The sequence below is a fragment of the Lactuca sativa genome, chromosome 9, assembly GCF_002870075.4.
Source record: "Lactuca sativa cultivar Salinas chromosome 9, Lsat_Salinas_v11, whole genome shotgun sequence".
NCBI classification, from domain to species: Eukaryota; Viridiplantae; Streptophyta; class Magnoliopsida; order Asterales; family Asteraceae; genus Lactuca; species Lactuca sativa.
In genome coordinates, this window is record NC_056631.2 from 211,873,042 (window position 1) to 211,889,479 (window position 16,438).

Below are 16,438 nucleotides of genomic sequence, written 5' to 3' on the forward strand. Positions count from 1 at the left end.
ACCCTATATGAGTAATCAAGAATAAAAAACAAGTGAAAGAAGTAATTGTTCATTTAAAGTCAGTAAAAAAATACAATATTGTGAAATTGCTTATAATTTACATGTTTGCTTATTGTCGTGGAAGTACCCGACCACTTGGGCATGTACTATTATTTAATTAATTAGTGCATAAATTACATTATAGAACATGGAATTTAACAATTATCTAAATTCATTTACACTTGATTTAACAATAGAAAATGGACAAATTTATAATCATAAAAGTATGCTTAATTCAACAAATTTGTTATCAAAATTACTGGAAAACTGAGTTTCTTGAAGAAACAAATCAAATACACAAAAACGATATAAATAAAAAACAAAGAATGAAGCAAAGAACATTTGAAGATCATGTCAGAAAGGTGTGATCAATAAGATCTTTTTGACACTTTTCAATATAGTCATGGTTAATCTTTTTTCATCTCCAAAATGATAAGTACAAGTGTGTATAGAAAACAAATTTATAATCATAAAAATATGCTTAATTCAATAAATTTGTTATCAAGGTTAATGGAAAATATTTTTTGTCAAAATAATTAATTATTAAGTATGTGGAATATTACCACTAAGCGATTTAGAGTTTTGAATCATCAAGCTTCAATATAGACATCAACTAATGCTCATCACTTTCAAGTAAAATTCTCTGCAATTTAAACTTAATTACAGTAAATCTAATCAATGTCATTATAAAAAGGGCAGGGTTAAGAATAAATACATACAATTATTAAGTTAGATAGTTGGTAATCGAGCAATTGTAATTTAACATGTATAAGAACGATTATTACTTTCAAAAATAGAAGTATTTACTATATTAATAAGATTGAAATGCAAGGTTACTGTTTTCCCTTGATGAATTTTGGTACCATCGATGTACACTAAGAAAAAAAATAGAATAATTAAGAAGATATATCATGTTGATTTGCAAACATATAGGATGGTCACTGCATAAATTACGACTTTAAATTTGGGGAGGATTTGAATATTATTTTAGGGATAGAGGAAATTGGTGAAAGTCTGAGCAGAAACATTGATCGACAACGTGTTTGACCAGAAATTGGTCAAGATGATGTAAGCAAATTGATCTAAGGGTGGAAAATGTGTAAGTGAAAAACAATCAAACGACTTTATTGCTTTAGATGATGAAATACAGTTTTTATTTTAAACATAGATTTAATCTTCTATTTTGTAAATGTAAACGTTTTAGTCTTCGCTTCTCTCCGACGTCATTGTAATGGTAAATTGAGACGGATTATTCTTACTCTCATGATAAGTTGACTTTTTGAAACATCAAGTTGGTCTATGAAGGTATTGTTACTTTGAACCATATTTCTGTTTGAGAAAAAACTAATGATTGTTAAACAAATATTATTCAACCAAGTAATAAGAAGTGAGTAAAATAGACAACATAGGAACAATTCAAAATCATATGGTCAGAGTGAAAATATAGTTTTAGAGACGAAATTTGTAACTTTGACATAACGCAAGGACATCGAATGCAATTTAGTCTAAAACATATAATGTAGAAAGTGTTTTGTATGTAATCAAAATCAAAATTATAAAAATAAAATAAAACTCTTATCATCCAAATATGAATGATGTTATGTACGCTTTAAAAAACTTCATAATGCAAACTTGACAATAAAGTAAGTATAAATAGTTTTTGTTGATGCTCATCAAAAAACATATCAATAAGTATATACCATTAATCGTTTAGTATGACACCCTTCAAATCGGATTATTTTTATTAAAATATATATTTTTTGAATGGACAACAATATATAGTATATAAATTATTTTTTAAAGCAATTTTGTATCTAATAGGAAGTAGGTATTTACATATAAGTTATTAAAAAATTCAGAGATTCGTAGTTTTGACTTATATACCTAAAAAGAGTTACTATGAAGTTTTAACTTTTTTTTTATATGTTAAAAAAAACAATTTAAAACAACAATGTACTTTTAATGTAATCGTATATATAAGGTGTTTTTCAATAAGGAAATCATTATCTTCCAAAAAAATTGGGACCCTAAGATATCAAGTTGGAGATTTTTGTCTATTCATCTGTAAAAAAAGAAAGATATATGTTATATTGTTTCAAAATTTCAAATTAATTGACTTGCTTATTTAATGAGTTTTAAAATTAAAATCATTGTCTCAAACCGATTCACTTACGTGGGATATACTGGAAGATAAATTATGAATAATATTGACTTTGATTTTGACTCTAAAATATTTTGCTGATTTAATAGGATTAGATTAGATTTTATAGGTTAATAACCAAATTATTGATATGCTTATTAAATGAGTTTTTTCAAAAAGGAAAAAAAAAACTAAACGTGTTAGAATTTAGAAGCCAAAAACTATAAATAAGGGAGTTAAATTAGGAACAATATTAATTAGAAAAACTGATATCTCGTACTTAAATAGAATGATATGCTTCAATTTATAACATAATTAGGAACAATATCAATTATAAGAGAGTTAAATTAGAAACAATATTAATTAGAAAAACTGATATCTCGTACTTAAATAGAATGATATGCTTCAATTTATAAGATAATTGCTGAAATTAAAGATTTTATAATTAAATGTATTTGTGTTTGAATTCTAATTAAGAAAGATAATATTAACAATTTGATCTAAGGGTGGAAAACATATGATTAAAATACAATCAAGGGCTCAGATTGTTTCAATGAAACTAATATGCTTAAAAGAGATTGACCAATTGTTTTCATGACCTTTCAACAGAAATACAGTAATAATAGATAATAAAAACAGAGTAAACGTAAGAAATTGGAGAAGAAGAAGGAGAACAAAGTAAAGAAAGAACCCGACAAAAAGAATTAGAGAAGAAGACCGCTGAAGAAGAACACTGTAAATCGTAGGACTCAACCCAAAATCGTACGAATAACAACTTCAATATAATCGTATATATATAGGGTGTTTATGAATAAAGAAATCATTATCTTCCAAAAAAAATTGGGATCCGAAGATATCTTCTTGGAGATTTTCAACTATTCATCTGGAAAAAAAAGAAAGATATCAGTTATATTGATTCATAATTTCAAATTAATTGACTTGCTTATTTAATGAGTTTTAAAATTCAAACTATTATCTCAAATTCATTCATTTTATGTGGGATATATTGGGAGATAAATTATGAATAATATTGACTTAAATTTTGACTCTCAAATATTTTGTTAATTTAACAGGCTTAGATTAGATTTTATATGTTTATAACCGAATTATTGATATGCTCATTTAATGAGTTTTTTCAAAAAAAAAAAAAAAAAAACAGGTTTGAATTTTGAAGCAAAAAACTATAAATAAGGGAGTTAAATCAGGAACATTATTAATTAGAGAAACTGATATCTTGTATATAAATAGAACGATATATTTCAATTGATAACATAATTATTGAATTTAAAGATTTTATAATTAAATGTAATTATGTTTGAATTAAATTTGGGGAAGATGATGTCAGCAATTTGATCTAACGGTGAGAAACATATAATTGAAATACAATCAAGGGCCCTGATTGTTTCATTGGTGAATTAAGGGTTCTCTTTTAATAATATTTAGAGAAATGGAAAATATTAACAGAATTTCTGTAATTCGATGAAATAAATTATATCCTTACTATTTGGTTGGAAGATAAGAATTCAAAGATCCACCTTAACTTAATTTCCTAGTGCACATTATTGACCAATCCAAAACAATTAAATTTTGGGCCGGTACACAAGAAAATATATCGAACACCAATAGGAATATATAGGAAAGCAGGTAAAATAATTTTTTTCCAAACCGATATTTCACCAATTAAAACATAAAATTCAAGCTTCAACTGACTTTACATTCGTTAGAAATTCAATTTTTTTTCTATGAACTAGAACTAACGAGGAGCTTGATTTACAAAGTGATGCACGGCGGTCAAGCAGGCCTAAAATTATACCGCCAACCATTCTGGTGGATAGATCTACCAAATTTGGAGAAGTTCAAGATTCCAAAGAAAAGAGAAAAACCGCACATCACTTGCTAAATTGGCATTGATCATTTACTTACTCATTTATTATTTATTTTTATAAGCATTCGAGTAGTAAAATATTCGGTTCTTGCCAACTTTCCATAATTAAACATTTACCTCTTTACGATGCTAACTAATCCGGACAGTTTCCTTCCCTTTGACATTATACACTTATGTAGGTCACGTATTTAACACCCCAAAATTTAAGAGGCATATAGGAATGCCAAGGTACATGAAAGGGGAACAAGATAGAATGTGGCATACGAACACTTGCAAACAAGAAATGGTTTTTGGATGCGAGTTTAAATCCTTAAAGTAAGGTTGTAAATATTAAGCAAAATGTAAGAATGCTTAAAATGTGGGTTTTGGTTAATACATGAAACTTATTAGCGAAATGAAGAAAAGTGAACATGTGAATAATTACAAGGAAATGGCAATGAAAACCAGTTTTTAGAGCACTTTATAAGTAATTTAGTTGTTCCTATATGGATCAACTAAGAATGAAATCCAAAAAAAAACCCAGCTTTTCGGACATGAAATAGAAAAGTTATGTCAAATGGAAATGTTAAGGGTTTTTATGAGATGTACCACTTGAAAAGAACTACGGAAAACCTTCGTTCGGAAATAGAAATCTTGATGCTCACACATAATGTTAAACGAAAAACAAATAGAATGTTAAAAAATAAGCTTTTGGAACTAAAATGAAAACAATATTATGTATAGAATGTAGATACATGAATAGGTTGAGTAATAAAATATATATATGAAATGATACATGGAACTTTCTTTGGCAATCAAGTTTATGTACCTGATTAAGTATTACCCTGGTGCCAATAGCCGGTTAATACAATTAGGTACCCAGGTCAAAAATAATTAGGGTGTTGAAATAAGGAAGTTATGCATGGTATAAGAATGGGTATCACCAATAACAAACGGTCCGAGTGAACCCCTAAGCACCTTTTATAAGTCGAATAGCTGCCGAGAGAGGGCTCATACATACGTAGTAGGTATAATGGTATGTCCAGCTTGATTCCATTTTGATTAAAGCCATGTTCTTGTGTTTTTCTAATGGAGAGGAACGGAAAGAAAGGGAAGTTGCCTTTCATTCCCTTCCCTTTCCCTTACATTCATCCCAAATGGGCTCGAGAGGAAAGATTTCATGAAAAATTAGTCTTTTATTCCCCTATCAATCATTCGTTTCCTTCTCTTTCCTCCTTAAAGCCAAGTTACGGAGTTCAACTTAAGGACGGAAAGGAACGGAAGCTGAACGAAACAGAAAGAAAAGAAGATAAAAAAATGTTTTCCTAATTTTTTGAAGGTTTTCCTTAAATAAAATGTAAAAATGCTTAAAATGCGAGTCTTGGTTAATACATGAAACTTATTAGCGAAATGAAGAAAAGTGAACATGTAAATAATTACTAGGAAATGGTAACGAAATCCAGTTTTTAGTGCACTATATCAGTATCTTAGTTGTTCCTATATGAATCCACGACAACTAAGAATGAAATCCAAAAGAATCAACTTTTTGGACTTGAAATGGAAAAGTTATGTCGATTGGAAGTGTTTAGGGTTTTCATGAGATGTGCCACTTGAAAACAACTGCGGAATACCATGGTTTTGGATGTTCAGAACTATAGACGCCCACACATAATGTTAAACCAAAAACAAATTAAATGTTAAAAAAAAGCTTTTGGATCTAAAATGAAAACAATATTATGTATAGAATGTAGATAGATGAATTGGTTGAGAAATAAAAACTATATGAAATGCTACATTGAAATTTCCTTGGCAATCGAGTATATGTACATGGTTATAGTATTATCCAGGTTCAATAGGTGGTTAATACAATTGGATACCCAGTTCAAAAATAATTGAAATATTGAACTAAGAAGTTATACATGGAATAAGAATTGTTATCGCCAATAACATTTGGTTCGAGTTGAACAATACCGAACCCCCAAGTTCCTTTCATTTCCTTCCTTAAAGCCTAGTTACCGAGTTCCACTTAAGGAAGGAAAGGAAAGAAAGTTGAAAGAAATAGAAGGAAAAGAAGATAAAAAAAGGTGTTTCATTTTTTTAAGTAGGGAAGATGACATTCATTTGCATGTCATAAACTTCTGACATGCATTTTATGACACATTAAATGCATGTCATCTTCCTTTATAACATTGTCTATAATGACACACAATTACAACACATGTTTACAATATATTTTACGACACTTATTTTGCATGCCATAAGCTTAAGCATTTTAAAAAATTATATATTTTTTCCAATTGAGTGACACTGGACCCTATAGATTTTCGAATATTCGATCCTACCCTAAGCCCTTCATCAGACAAGAACAGGAAATAAGGCAAAACCAAAAATTCTCAGGCTATAAGATCATAGTTATATACAACCACGATGCATACACTAAGCAGTAATGATGTCAATTTCAAATAAGGAAGACCCTAAGCTATCAGGCATCAAATAATCTTTCAATTCTATCATGCAATTCCTGAAGATCTCTAGCCTATCACTAGCATGCTGTTTTAACATATCATAACATATCATAAGCTCAGACAACTGTGTGGTAATTTGGGGTCTACTTACTGGCTCCGGCCGATCATACACATCACATCCTCTTTGATTATTTTGAAAACCATTTGAAAATTTCTTTTGAAAACCCTTTTTCCTTAGTTTGAGACTGGATTCACACGAGTGTTCATCCGATTCACTCAAACCAAGGCTCTAATACCAACTTGTAACATCCTTAAAATTTCAATAAAATTCAAACTTTCCAAAACAATCCCTTTTCTATAGAGGTGTTTACAAAACCACTGTTTCCAAAAAATTTACCCCTTAGCCCGCAACAAACGTCTGGCTTGCCCCCTGGGCCCACAACTTATGTCTGTCTTGCTCCCCCAGCCACATTACGACTGTAGCATGCCCTACCCAGCCCTCAGCTCGTATCTGGAATGCCCATGAGCGCCCAGTATGAGTCTGACATGCCTTTCCTGGCCTTCAGCTCATATATGGATTGCTTCAATACCCTCAAGCCCTTAGTATAATTCTGGCATACCACTCGGTCCTCAGCTCGTAGAGTTTGGCATTCCCTTCCTAGCCCTCAGGTCATATATGGAATGCTAATGAGTCCTCAGTATGAGTTTGGCATGCCATCCCTGGCCCTCAGCTCATATCTCGAATACTCAAGGGTTTGTTGGCTACAACACAAAGCAATACACCCTCAACCCAACCCACACAATATGTGAAACATATAACAGATAATATCCTATATAGATAATCAGACAATATCACAGGCAGTCCTATAGATCCACCAGACTATCATATCCATAACTAGCATATATACTCATGCATATCTATTCCGTACTTGGCATATCAACAATCTCAGGATATCAACCAAAGGGACAACATTGGTGCCTTCATCCCTGTTAGTACAGTAAGGAAAACTCACCTCGTGTTGCCGAAACACACAGATGATCCCTGACCGCTAACTGCCAGATCCCAAACCATCATCATCAAGAAAACACTCCAACAATAGCTGATTCCATGAATAGCCTCTAGCTGCAGATATGCTAGAAGATACCAAAATGAAAATCATTAGCATCTAGCCACTGACCCATATAATGAGTCCAATAAATAGGGTAAAAAACCTTTTTACCCTTCCTCAAACTTGGCCCAAAGCCAAGGACCAAACTAGATGACAAAAGGTCCAATATCAAAATAAACTCTTAGCCCAATTGTGGCCTAATTTTCCAAATTGGGCCTAATTCCATTCACTCAGAAGATCTAGCAAGCTAAAAGCCAAAGCATAAAACCCCAGAAGTCAATGATATTACATGAACCTGCTTTAAGGGTATTGGGATGTTTTGTTGATTTAAAGTATTTTGGAGGTTCAACTCCAAGTATAGACGACTGCCATCATCCTTTACTCTTGAAGAGTTGCACTCGGGTATTCTCACGAGACATTCTCATGCCTTATGCTATATTTTGACGTGTTAGAGATGTAGAAGGATGCTTGGTTATTTAGAAGATGATATAGATGTAATATCGTACTTGTAGTTATGTTTTGAGATCCGTTGTAATATCCTCGCTATGCTTTAAACTAAATTTGAATTCGCACCAAATGCATATCCGCACATGTTTTAGCAACATAAACTCTCATTAGTGGATGAAAACTATATTTTAAGACCATTTTAAACTCACCATATGCGAGTGATGTTTTACCTACACTTGGCCATCCAGAGTGTTTCCATAAGGTTTGCGGCAACTTGGAGTAACACGTCAAAATGGTCCTTCAAGAACATTACCTTCTTCATTCGTAGAGAGAATAACCGTTGCTTCAATAGTAATTTTTTCGTTATGAAGTTTGTCTTGTACAGACTCTCAAGCGTGAACCATAGAGACATTTTCTTCATCTGCGACTTCATAAATCATCTCATCAGCTAAGGATAGTAAGATGGCAGGCTGAACTTAGTCATATTGCTAGGTGAAGTCTGATTCAAACATGCCTCTTGGTCGGTTTTGAGCATCTTGTCAATGTTATTGCCAAAAGTATAGACAAATAAATTTATCATAGCAGCCATGCCATCTGACCACAACCTCTCACTGATCTTTGATGATGGGGAATTCGATAAACAAATACTATCATCTTCACGGTGCTGCAGGAAAAGCGCAGCATTTAAAAGAATACCAATCCCAGACATCTACAGCTAGATTGTACCGAGTCCAAAGTCTTTTGAAGTTGACGAATCACATAAGGACATTTACCTTGCCAATAACATTTATATATGTCTCTTGATATTTTGACACAACTGTGGACTGAAGTATTTATCGGATTCTGTAAACCTATTCAATTTGATGATTAAATTTAGTGTTTTTGTGGAGTGAAGGGCCTGATGCACCATGGTGAAATAGATCCCACTGCAGGAACAATGTGTGCAATTAATTACTTGAGTGATAAATAAATGTTCATTTTCCATTCCTTTTCCTTCCAAATTGATTAATTATAGAAAAGGGTGATATTTGTTTTCAGCTTATAAATTGAAAACCTTTAATTTATGGATCCTGGTTCGTGACATTAATTGCTACCAGCAACATTTCGTATACAAAAATCATACACATTCTGTAATCAATATTTTAATGAAATACATGTATAAATGACCATACTCTATATATATAACTCTGAAAACAAATAAATAATCATCCAAACATCATCAGCAATCCACAGAGATCTAGGTACTAAAAGTAGCACTTGTAAGGTGAATCAATAGACATCAAGCTTTGCAAAAAGCATTACTTTATGGATGGGTAACGGAAGGGATAGGAAAATCCTTAGGCAACTCTGGCAATGTGGGCTTCGGAATGACGGGAAACATGGGCTTTGGAAACTCAGGAACCTCAGCAGGCTTTGGAACTACAGGAACATCAGGTTTTGGAACCTCAGGTAGCTCAGGCTTTGGAAGAACGGGAATCTCAGGCTTTGGAAACACGGGAAGCTCAGGCTTTGGAACGACCGGAAGCTCAGGCTTTGGAAGCTCAGGTTTAGGAAGTACGGGAATCTCAGGCTTAGGAATGACAGGAAGCTCAGGCTTAGGAAGCACCGGAAGCTCAGGCTTTGGAAACATGGGAAGCTCAGGCATCTCTGCAAGTTTACGTGCCTCAGCAATGATGTTCCCGCTAAATGATGCTAAGCTGACAGAAACAAGAATCAGGATTATGGAATTTAGGTGAGAACCTGCCATGGTGTTGCAAAAGGTAGATATTAGAAACTAACAAGTTAATTCGAGATGGCTTGAAATGGTACATGTGTTCATTTGGGTTTATATAGTGGACGTGGGATGTTGGGAATAGTGTTAAGTACGTGAGTTGGTAGGAATTTCTTAGATTTGGGAGAGTTAGCTCAACTTCTCATCTGTACATAAGAGTTGAGCTGTCTTAAGATATGAAAATGTGGGGATGAGACTTTGCGACTTTCCTAATTAAGAGGGTTTAATATATAGAAAGCATATTTGTTTATGTCTTTGACAAATGAAACATAGTAGGTTCTTCATAATTATGCAAAAACTCGTAGGTTAGTTATAAATTTTAGTTAGCGATAGTAAAAGTGGAAAACATAAACAGAATTTCTGTAATTCGATGAAATAAATTGTATCCGTATTATTTGGTTGGAAGATAAGAATTCAAAGATCCACCTTAACTTAATTTCCTAGTGCACATTATTGACCAATCCAAAACAATTAAATTTTGGGCCGGTAGACAAGAAAATATATCTAGCACCAATATGAATATTTAGGAAAGTAGGTAAAATAATTTGTTTCCAAACCTATATTTCACCAATTAAAACATAAAATTAAAGCTTCAACTGACTTTACATTCGTTAGAAATTCAATTTTTTTTTCTATGAACTAGAACTAACGAGGAGCTTGATTTTCAAAGTGATGCACGGCGGTCAAGCAGGCCTAAGATTATACCGCCAACCATTCTGGTGGATAGATCTACCAAATTTGGAGAAGTTCAAGATTCCAAAGAAAAGAGAAAAACCGCACCTCACTTGCTAAATTGGCATTGATCATTTACTTACTCAATTATTATTTATTTTTATAAGCATTCGCGTAGTAAACTATTCGGTTCTTGCCAACTTTCCATAATTAAACATTTACCTCTTTACGATTCTAACTAATCCGGACACTTTCCTTCCCTTTGACATTATACACTTATGTAGGTCACGTATTTAACACCCCAAAATTTAAGAGGCATATAGGAATGCCAAGGTACATGAAAGGGGAACAAGATAGAATGTGGCATACGAACACTTGCAAACAAGAAATGGTTTTTGGATGCGAGTTTAAATCCTTAAAGTAAGGTTGTAAATATTAAGCAAAATGTAAGAATGCTTAAAATGTGGGTTTTGGTTAATACATGAAACTTATTAGCGAAAAGAAGAAAAGTGAACATGTGAATAATTACAAGGAAATGGCAATGAAAACCAGTTTTTAGTGCACTGCATAAGTAATTTAGTTGTTCCTATATGGATCAACAAAGAATGAAATGCAAAAAAAAAAAAAACTCAGCTTTTTGGACTTGAAATGTAAAAGTTATGTCAAATGGAAGTGTTAAGGGTTTTTATGAGATGTACCACTTGAAAAAAACTACGGAAAACCTTGGTTCGGAATCAGAAATCTTGATGCTCACACATAATGTTAAACGAAAAGCAAATAGAATGTTAAAAAAATAAGCTTTTGCAACTAAAATGAAAGCAATATTATGTATAGAATGTAGACACAGGTTGAGTACTAAAATATATATGAAATGAAACATGGAACTTTCTTTGGAAACGAGTTTATGTACCTGATTCTGTATTACCCTGGTTCCAATAGGCGGTTAATACAATTAGGTACCCAGATAAAAAATAATTAGGGTGTTAAAATAAGGAAGTTATGCATGGTATAAGAATGGGTATCACCAATAACAAACGGTCCGAGTGAACCTCGAAGCGCCTTTTATAAGTCGAATAGCTGCCGAGGGAGGGCTCATACATACGTAGTAGGTATAATGGTATGTCCAGCTTGATTCCATTTTGATTAAAGCCATGTTCTTGTGTTTTTCTAATGGAGAGGAACGGAAAGAAAGGGAAGTTGCCTTTCATTCCCTTCCCTTTCCCTTACATTCATCCCAAATGGGCTCGAGAGGAAAGATTTCATGAAAAATTAGTCTTTTATTCCCCTATCAATCATTCGTTTCCTTCTCTTTCCTCCTTAAAGCCTAGTTACGGAGTTCAACTTAAGGACCGAAAGGAACGGATGCTGAACGAAACAGAAAGAAAAGAAAACAAAAAAAGGTTTTCCTTATTTTTTTAAGGTTTTCCTTAAATAAAATGTAAAAATGATTAAAATGCGAGTCTTGGTTAATACATGAAACTTATTAGCGAAATGAAGAAAAGTGAACATGTAAATAATTACTAGGAAATGGCAACGAAATCCAGTTTTTAGTGCACTATATCAATATCTTAGTTGTTCCTATATGGATCCACGACAACTAAGAATGAAATGCAAAAGAATCAACTTTTTGGACTTGAAATGGAAAAGTTATGTCGATTGGAAGTGTTTAGGGTTTTCATGAGATGTGCCACTTGAAAACAACTATGGAATACCATGGTTTTGGATGTTCAGATCTATAGATGCCCACACATAATGTTAAACCAAAAACAAATTAAATGTTAAAAAAAGCTTTTGGATCTAAAATGAAAACAATATTATTTATAGAATGTAGATAGATGAATTGGTTGAGAAATAAAAACTATATGAAATGCTACATTGAAATTTCCTTGGCAATCGAGTATATGTACATGGTTATAGTATTATCCAGGTTCAATAGGTGGTTAATACAATTGGATACCCAGTTCAAAAATAATTTAAATATTGAACTAAGAAGTTATACATGGAATAAGAATTGTTATCGCCAAGAACAGTTGGTCCGAGCTGACCAATACCGAACCCCCAAGTTCCTTTCATAGATTGAATAGCAGCCAAGGGAGGACTCACACAGACATAGTGGGTATGATGACATGTCGAGCTTGACTCCATTTTGATTAACACCATGTTGTCGAGTTTTTATTTTTTATTTTTTTATTTTTTTATTTTTTTATTTTCATGGGAGAGGAACAGAAAGAAAGGGAAGTTGCCTTTCCTTCCATCCGCTTTCCCTTACGTTCATCCCAAAAAGGACCGAGAGGAAATATTTCATGAAAAATAGTATTTTCTTCCCCTGCCAATCCTCCGTTTTCTTTCATTTCCTTCCTTAAAGCCTAGTTACCGAGTTCCACTTAAGGAAGGAAAGGAAAGAAAGTTGAAAGAAATAGAAGGAAAAGAAGATAAAAAAAGGTGTTCCATTTTTTTAAGTAGGGAAGATGACATGCATTTGCATGTCATAAACTTATGACATGCATTTTATGACACATTAAATGCATGTCATCTTCCTTTATAACATTGTCTATAATGACACACAATTACAACACATGTTTACAATATATTTTGCGACACTTATTTTGCGTGCCATAAACTTAAGCATTTTAAAAAAAATTATATATTTACTAATTTTCTAATTGAGTGACACTGGACCCTATAGACTTTCAAATATTCGATCCTACCCTGAGCCCTTCATCAGACAAGAACAGGAAATAAGGCAAAACCAAAAATTCTCAGGCTATAAGATCATAGTTATATACAACCACGATGCATACACTAAGCAGTATTGATGTCAATTTCAAATAAGGAAGACCCTAAGCTATCAGACATCAAATAATCATGCAATTCTATCATGCAATTCCTGAAGATCTCTAGCCTATCACTAGCATGTTGTTTTAACATATCATAAGCTCAGACAACTGTGTGGTAATTTGGGGTCTACTTACTGGCTCCGACCGATCGTACACATTGCATCCTCTTTGATTATTTTGAAAACCATTTGAAAATTTGTTTTGAAAACCCTTTTTCCTTAGTTTGAGACTGGATTCACACGAGTGTTCCTCCGATTCACTCAAACCAAGGCTCTAATACCAACTTGTAACATCCTTAAAATTTTAGTAAAATTCAAACTTTCCAAAACAATCCCTTGTCTATAGAGGTGTTTACAAAACCGTTGTTTCCAGAACATTTATTTAAAACCGGAATCATTTAAACATAGTTTTCAAAACATTCACATTATCAGAGTTTCCCAGAAACCATAAGTCCAAAACGCGAGGATGTGCACGGTCACGCCTTCGCCTTGCCAAAACAGCTGAAGCACCTAAAACAATAAACTAAAACCGTAATCACAAAGCTTTGTTAGTTCCCCCATACAAATAACAACATGCAATGGGTCCACAGCTAATAGACTAGATTACCCATGAGCCCACAGCAAACGTCTGGCTTGCCCCGTAGGCCCACAACTTATGTCTGTCTTGCTCCCCGACCCACATTACGAGTCTAGCAAGCCCTACCCAGCCCTCAACTCGTATTTAGAATGCCCATGAGCGCTCAGTATGAGTCTGACATGCCCTTCCCAACATTCAGCTCATATATGGATATCTCCAATACCCTCAAGCCCTCAGTACGATTCTGGCATACCATTCGGTCTTTAACTCGTATCTGGAATGCTAATGTGCCCTCAGCAAGAGTCTGGCATGGTCACGCCTTCGCCTTGCCAAAACGTCTGAAGCACCTGAAACAATAAACTAAAACCGTAATCACAAAGCTTTGTTAGTTCCCCCATACAAATAACAACATGCAATGGGTCCACAACTAATAAACTAGATTACCCCTGAGCCCACAGCAAACGTCTGGCTTGCCCCTAGGCCCGCAACTTATGTCTGTCTTGCTCCCCGACCCACATTACAAGTCTAGCATGTCCTACCAAGCCCTCATCTCGTATCTGGAATGCCCATGAACGCTCAGTATGAGTCTGACATGCCCTTCCCGGCCTTTAACTCATATATGGATTGCTCCAATACCCTCAAGCCCTCAGTACGATTCTGGCATACCACTCGGTCCTTAGCTCATATCTGGAATGCTAATGTGCCCTCATGTAACAGCCCGAAATCCAGGTATTCTTTTATTTGGCCCTGCATCTTGGTTATGTTGTCATTTTAGGGTTTTCATGATAGGCGAGTACGCTGGGCGTACTCGCGCGCCTCATTTGGACGCGTTCACCCTCAGGAACGCTGGGCGTACCCAAGGTTATGCTGGGCGTAACCGGTCCAGACCTAAAAACCCTAATTCCTTTGGAGGGCTATAAAAGGAATGTGTGGCTGGACTTCTCAGCCATCATCCCTCAAAGAGAAACCCTAAAGAGAGTGTGCATTCGTTCTTAAGCCATTTTTTGAGTATTATAAGCTTGGTGGTGCCATTCCAAGGTAGCAAACGAGAAGAAGAACTCATTGGGAAGGCTAGAAGTGGTGGTCAAGTGTAGATCTGAGCTTTGCAAGGGTTGAGGCTTCATTATCAGGTAAAAAGTTCGGATCTTGTCACTTGGTTCATGTTATATGCTTCAAGTACCATTTTCTAGGGTTTTAGTCCCAAAGGTGGAGACTTTTTGTGCAAATGGTCTCCATAAGCTTAGATCCATCATACTTCTGGTCTTTTGGAGTTGTAGACTCATAAAAATGACATCTTGGACGTGAATGTTGCACCATGCATGAGATCTAGGTCCTTGAGTTGGAATAGAATGATGTTAAGAAGTGTTGGAGCCTTTACAGCCATGCCAAGGCTTAAAGGTCTCGACTTTATGGGTTTAGACACATAAACAGAGTCAGATCTAGAAGTTGGAGTAGTGGCTTAACCGATTAAGACCAGAAATGAAGTATGTTAGAATCTGATGGTTACGCTGGGCGTAACTCCCAGTACGCGCAGGTGGAGACCCCGATCCATGGGCTGGCGATGTACGCCCCGCGTACTCACAGGGTTGACTTTTTTTGACTTTTAGGGTTTTGGTCAACATGGAGACTTTGGGTCAAGGAAGGGTAAAATGGTCTTTTACCCTCTGAGGGATGATGATAAGGGGTAAATTTTTAGTTGTGGAAGTCTTTGATTATTAAATGATATTTTTATGATTAGGCGAGGTAGAGTCGTCGTTGGGATTTGGAGATATCGAGTACGCGAGATCTTAGACTTTCTACGAGGTGAGTTTTCTCACTATACTGTACCCGGAAGGGTTTTATCGTGTGACCGGAAGGTCGGATATGTTATGAGTTATATGCATTGTATGTGATAAGTTAATCGTTTATATGTGCCATGTGTGATATGCTTAATACGGGCCGGAAGGCGTATATGTGATGGGCCGGAAGGCGTTGTGATGTGGACCGTAAGGTTGACTTAGGTAGGACCGGAAGGTTTACCTAGTCGGGACGGAAGTCCCATGAGACACATGGACCGGAAGGCCAGGGCCTGGAAAGGCATATATGCGTAAGTTGTATTTTGGGGAACTCACTAAGCATTTATGCTTACAGTTGTCGTGTTATGTGTTTCAGGTACTAGCGAGGACCGTGGGAAGGCGCCAACGTGATCGTACACATTGTCGGGGAAACTATTTTATGATCATTGGGATGTATTTTGTTATGAAACATTGTTCACGTTTGAATTTGGAATATTAAACGATGGTTTTTGATGTTTGCAAAAATGAAAAATTTGTTTTAAAATTTACGTTGTTACAAGTTGGTATCAGAGCCTTGGTTTGAGGGATTCGGAAACACCTTCGGGCGTAACTGAACTCAAACCGGGGATTTGAGAAAATTTTCAATTAATAAAAGTAATAAAAATTTGATAAGAGATTTCGAAACAACCAAAGGAGAAGCAGTGTGTACGGTCAGCCAGCGCCCGAACGGTAAAATCCCGAAA

At 34.6% G+C, this 16,438-nt stretch overlaps 1 protein-coding gene across 1 annotated transcript; it reads right to left on the reverse strand.

Annotated features, from left to right (window-relative positions):
• Positions 1-9,367: 9,367 nt before the first annotated feature.
• Positions 9,368-9,811, reverse strand: LOC111899074 (protein PELPK1-like). The gene has a single exon (XM_023894961.1). The coding sequence runs from the start codon at positions 9,809-9,811 to the stop codon at positions 9,368-9,370; it is 444 nt and encodes a 147-aa protein (XP_023750729.1).
• Between the last annotated feature and the right edge of the window lie 6,627 nt (positions 9,812-16,438).